The sequence below is a fragment of the Erigeron canadensis genome, chromosome 1 (assembly GCF_010389155.1).
Source record: "Erigeron canadensis isolate Cc75 chromosome 1, C_canadensis_v1, whole genome shotgun sequence".
NCBI classification, from domain to species: domain Eukaryota; kingdom Viridiplantae; phylum Streptophyta; class Magnoliopsida; order Asterales; family Asteraceae; genus Erigeron; species Erigeron canadensis.
In genome coordinates, this window is record NC_057761.1 from 2419948 (window position 1) to 2425361 (window position 5414).

The following is a 5414-nucleotide window of genomic DNA, read 5'->3' on the forward strand; positions in this document are numbered from 1 at the left end:
ATCACACCGGTCAAAAATGCAAACGCCTTTTAAAAGTCTCCCCATCATGTCCAATATGTTCCTCCTTTTCTTCTGTGTTTTTTCACTGAATCGATTAGAAATCAATCATTTTTTTTTTTTATGAATATTTATGTGATCCTTAAAATGAGGTTAGAAGAAACTAAAATTTCGAATGCTCACCCGGATCATTAGAATGACGTAACAGACTAACATAGTATGTTTTCTGGAAGGAGATTCCCTCAAGTTAAAACAACTTGATAGGTCAAGGTAGTATTATAACTTGAGGGAATCCTCATCCATGTTTTCTCTGTTCAAATTATTCGGAAAGAATGAGGCTTTCACTCACATATATACACGGGCTTAAACCTTTTTCAATTTCTTGTTTTAACTACCTTCAATAACTAATTATATCAAAAATAAAAAATTGTGCCCTTTTTTTTCTTAGGACAAACCATTCTAAGCGAAATGTAAGTACTAAGTAGTATGTGATCAACACTTATGTTTAAATTATAAACCAAGTATGAATATAAACTAAGTAAATGTTAATCAAACCTAAACTATGATGGGAACTTGTACATTATTTGCTTAAATTTGCCTTGATGATTCACAAATAAGATGTGTCAAATTGAAAGATTTTGGATACCAACGGAACTTGTGCTATCAATGATTTTGAACCATTGGGAAGCAGGATCACACAAATCTTTAGTTAAGCATTTACAAGTATTGGTAACAATAGTGTTTCTAGAGTCAATGTCAAGGCAAACAATAGTTCCATTGTTAATCCTTGATGCAAGGTGCATTTTAGAGGCTGATATTGCTTCCCATCTTGTTGAAACTCCTGCACACATGACATTTACTTTCACTGGCATCCCCACCCCAATGGCTTGTAAGCAATAGTTTGTATCTTTCACGCCCAACGTGTTTTGTGAAGTATATTCCCATGCCTCCGCATTATAACATGGACCCAAAGTCAATGTTTGGCTTTGTACACAAAGCCCTGTTGCTGGATGAAAGATGATTTTATGTTGGCCAACGATATATAAGTCTGGTCCTGTAATTCACACGAGGCATAAATAAAACAAGTTTGTAATGTGGAACGAGTTGCTTTCGATGTTATAAGAACTTGACTGGATTGCTTTCTCAACCTACTTTGGTCATTTGAGATTTATTAATTGAGTAAGGTTTTTTCCGATAATGTGTTATATATCTACTAATGTGATTTATTCGTGCCTAGCTAAAATAAAGTGAATAAATTTGCTAATACCTTGAAAAGGAGATTGAAGGGGTGAAATCTTCTCCAAAAAACTTGAATTCCTTGGCTCTTTCCAATTCCAATTCAAGACCCCATAAGACTCATCCCACCCAGCCACACCTTCTCTATAATAATAACTCCCAACAATAGTCCACAAGGCCCAATCAAGATCATGTTCAGCGGCCCAACCCAAGAAACAATTCAAATACCTATTGTCATTCTCATTTGTACCACTTTGATCTACTCCCCACTCACTTATAAACAACGGATAGCCTTGGTCTAACAAAAACGTTGCTCTGTTTGTCATCGAGTCAATTACCCGCCCACATACTTCGTTCGAGTTACCCATGATCCAATCGTTGCCATCTGAGAAACCATACCAGTGAATCTCGAAGACCAACTTTTTGTTAAAAGATAAGCTGATAGGGTTACTTTTAAGAAAAGACAAATCTAGGTCATAATTCAAACCCGAGAGAATCACTAACACATTTGGGTTTGCTTGATGAACCGATTCTGCACATTTTTGCATGTACCTAATTCATGAAAGACAAGTAAGAATTAAGAAAAAAAACTAGCCATTTGAGTTTGCATCAACTACGAAATCCGTTAACTCAAGTACACTATTCACAATTTGTATCGATATACATACTTGTACCAAGTCTTGACGTCTTGTCTACGCCCACGAAGCTCATTCCTCAAGCTCAAACCAACCACATTGGTATAACTTCTAAACATGGTGGCAACTCGAGTGACGCCTTTAATCCAAACTTCAGCATCGAAGTAGAGGTCACCAAAAAAACCATTACCGTCATTGTCGTTACAACACCAACCAGGCTTGCTTAAATGATTATCTAGTATTATCATAACATTGTTTTTGTTGAGGTTGGAAACAACTTCCTGATCAATAAAGATTCATAGAATTGCTTATAAACTTAAATCATTTAATTAATGGTATGGTCTTCCAATTATTAGTAGATCAGATATGATACTATTTTATCAAATTTTCCTTTTTAAGATTCGCATTAAGAAAAGTTGAAATCGGTTTGGTTCAAAAAATAAAAGTTAGCAAACAAAACACGAAGTAATAATATGAAAATCAAATTATTAGGCATAGATTAAGTGACAAATGCTTAAGAAATGTAAAGAGACTTAGACTGGTTTTTATCCGGATGGAGATTTCTTCTATTTATTTTTCTAAGTTACTTTCTTGAAATTAATGATCAAGATTCAATGATTATCTTTGAATTTTGACTCTTGATTATAATTCAAAAACCACAATTTTTCTAATTTGACCCCAAGTTACTTTCAACTTGAATCTCCCTCATTTTTATCCCAGGTGATACCATTTCTTTTAATTCTTTGATTGATTTTTGTATATAACTCAAAAGTTGAATGTTAAAAAAGATAATAATAATTAAAAATTACAATAACATATCTAAAGGACATATCAAAAATCATAGAGTATTGTATCATTTGTTTAGCTTTTTCAGCACAAATTAATTTACTTTTAAAATACATGTTCAACAATAATCAAGTAGATTTAATTAATTGGATAGAATGCATTTTATATTCCCTTCGCTATCAAAGCATTAATTTCTCTTCCATACCGGCCTGAAAGCTACAACCTCCGTTTTTTTTAATAGCTTTATCTACACACGTTATTTTTATCTTTTTGCTTTTGTTATCACACTATATTGGGGTATCAATTTAGGATAAGGATTAAGGAAATATAATATAAATCTTTTTGCTATGGAGTATCATTTTAGGATAAGAAAACAACATATAAATCTCATAAAATGTGCACATTTCATCTTTCCTAGCTATAGCACGATTATATATAATTTGTTGTTTTTGTTGAAACAACATATAGATGAACCTTGTTTATGAAGCTCGTTTTTATTTCTATGAAAAATAATTAAAAAATAACGCTAAACAAAATATTTTTTTTTATACAAGTTACAAATTACGGATAAAACTATACTACTTATTTATAAAAAAAAAAAACGGAGAGCCCCGGGCCCCTAAATAGATTCAGCAAATGCAATTTGGTGAGTTTTGAATACCTTTATTATCATTATTATTATATTTTATATACTAGATTTTAGACCCGTGTCTAACACTGGACACAAGATTTACGATATTAACAATATTAGATCTTTATACATTTAAGTCACAAAAGGTTACAATTTTAAAAAAAACGGAGAGCCCCGGGCCCCTAAATAGATTCAGCAAATGCAATTTGGTGAGTTTTGAATACCTTTATTATCATTATTATTATATTTTATATACTAGATTTTAGACCCGTGTCTAACACTGGACACAAGATTTACGATATTAACAATATTAGATCTTTATACATTTAAGTCACAAAAGGTTACAATCTTTATACATTTACGATATTAACACGGTTTTAAGTGTTATATTTTGCAAGTTGTAGTAGAATAATCATAGGTTCCTCACTGTCATTATTAGCCTAGACATATTGATGGAATTGTTTGCCGTAGTCATTTCACGAGGCACATGCTATATATAATAATTTCTTCATTATAATATATTTTGAAACAAATGTACTCATAATGTGATATTATTTGGAAAAATAATTAAGAATTGAAATATAAACATATTTGTGATCCCGAACTTAACATTCAAGTATATGTATTTAATCATGATGCGAGTTCATAACACGCATATGTTTATTTTCAATCACTTGTTCTATGATAATATGATAACAATTAGGATTGTTTTTATATTTTTTTGATAACAATTAGGACTCTTTTAATATTTGTTAATAAGTCATTAGGTTTTCAAATAAATATTTTTTTTTAGAAAATATTTCATATATATGTTTAAAAAATTTTATTTAATTAAATGATTGTAAATTTAAAAAAAAAAATTTAAGTTGATGACTAAAAATAAATATAAATTAAGTATTCAGGGCTAAAAAGTGTAAATTATTGATGGAAAACTAAAAAGTGTAAATTAGTGAGACTTTTTCTACAAATTAATATAAATATTAATATAATAATATATTTGGATAATGATTATTAGGATTTTTAATTTGTAGTTTATCTAAATGATGACATCATCAAAAGTCAATTTGATAAAATCGAACGATGTGATTAATTAATTAGTCATTAGTTCAACTGTCTTATAGTATATATTAAGATTAAGATAAGATTATATTAAGTTTAGGCCATTGCATTATCAAATTAAAATAAGTCAAAAAGTCATTACGCATGCATTATTTGTTTGTTAATATATATATGATGATGATGATGTGGTATAATTTAATTTCTATGCATTATAATTTATATATTGAAAATTAAGAAACTTACCTGGAAAGCATTGATAAGAGAAAGGTCAATGATAGAGGGGTTGTTGACTTGAACTCCGGTTATGGATCCCGACAATCCTAACACCAACATCGACTGTCTTACAGTCATGGAACCCAAAGTCTCATTTGTAAACAAATATAAAGGATACGTGAGTCTCACACAATTAAACCCCATGTCAAGTATTTTCTTTGATATCACATCCAAAGGTTGTTTGCTTAGCCCTTCGGCTACCGCGGTATCAAGATGGCTAACCCAATTTAAACATGATAGCTTCACTCTCTTACCATTGTTTTGATCATCTACAATCCAACGTGAGTTTGTTGAGAGCGAGAGACGATCAACGACAACGTCTGTGTGATGGTGGTGATCGTGGCGGACGACGCTGGTCGCAAGGAGGACGAGGAGGAGAGGGAGGATGAGGAATAGTACTAAGATGATGATAGATGATCGGAACGTTGTTATCATGGTCGTGTTAATTAAGTTGTGGTGTTATGTATATGGTGTTTTTGTCAAAAGCTTTAGTAATATGATGCCATGTACACTTGTTTTTTTGAAATTTTTTTAAATATAATTGTCAATGTCAACATTTGTTTTCTCACATTGTACTAATTTGAATTTTCTACTTATACACAAGTGGGAAATAATTAAAGTGTTCAAACTTGAGTGAGTTGAGTGTATAAAACGGAGTAATTTACTTGACGTTGATGCAAATGAATTATAATGATTGTATTTAAATATTGATGCTTAAAAGTAAGGAGTATTGTGTTTTGTTTTGTGTTTAAGTCTCTCAATACATATCTATATATTCTGTTATAAAGATTATAGTT

The 5414-nt window shown here is 30.8% G+C and overlaps 1 protein-coding gene across 1 annotated transcript; it reads right to left on the bottom strand.

Moving 5' to 3' along the window:
• Positions 1 to 536: 536 nt before the first annotated feature.
• On the bottom strand, positions 537 to 5131 carry LOC122611158 (glycosyl hydrolase 5 family protein-like). Its single transcript, XM_043784137.1, has 4 exons — positions 4588 to 5131; positions 1902 to 2149; positions 1265 to 1785; positions 537 to 1051 (listed from the first exon to the last, which is right to left on the bottom strand). The coding sequence occupies exons 1-4, from the start codon at positions 5050 to 5052 to the stop codon at positions 621 to 623; spliced, it is 1665 nt and encodes a 554-aa protein (XP_043640072.1). The 5' UTR covers positions 5053 to 5131; the 3' UTR covers positions 537 to 620.
• Positions 5132 to 5414: the final 283 nt, after the last annotated feature.

What these genes read in the sequence shown, in the direction of transcription:
- LOC122611158 (XM_043784137.1), bottom strand. Translation starts at nt 5,052, where the DNA reads ATGATAACAACGTTCCGATCATCTATCATCATCTTAGTACTATTCCTC. An exon ending in CTCTTATCAATGCTTTCCAG is followed by an intron (nt 2,150 to 4,587) that starts GTAAGTTTCTTA and finishes TTTATTGATCAG; the next exon opens with GAAGTTGTTTCCAACCTCAA. An exon ending in CCTTCAATCTCCTTTTCAAG is followed by an intron (nt 1,052 to 1,264) that starts GTATTAGCAAAT and finishes TGTGAATTACAG; the next exon opens with GACCAGACTTATATATCGTT.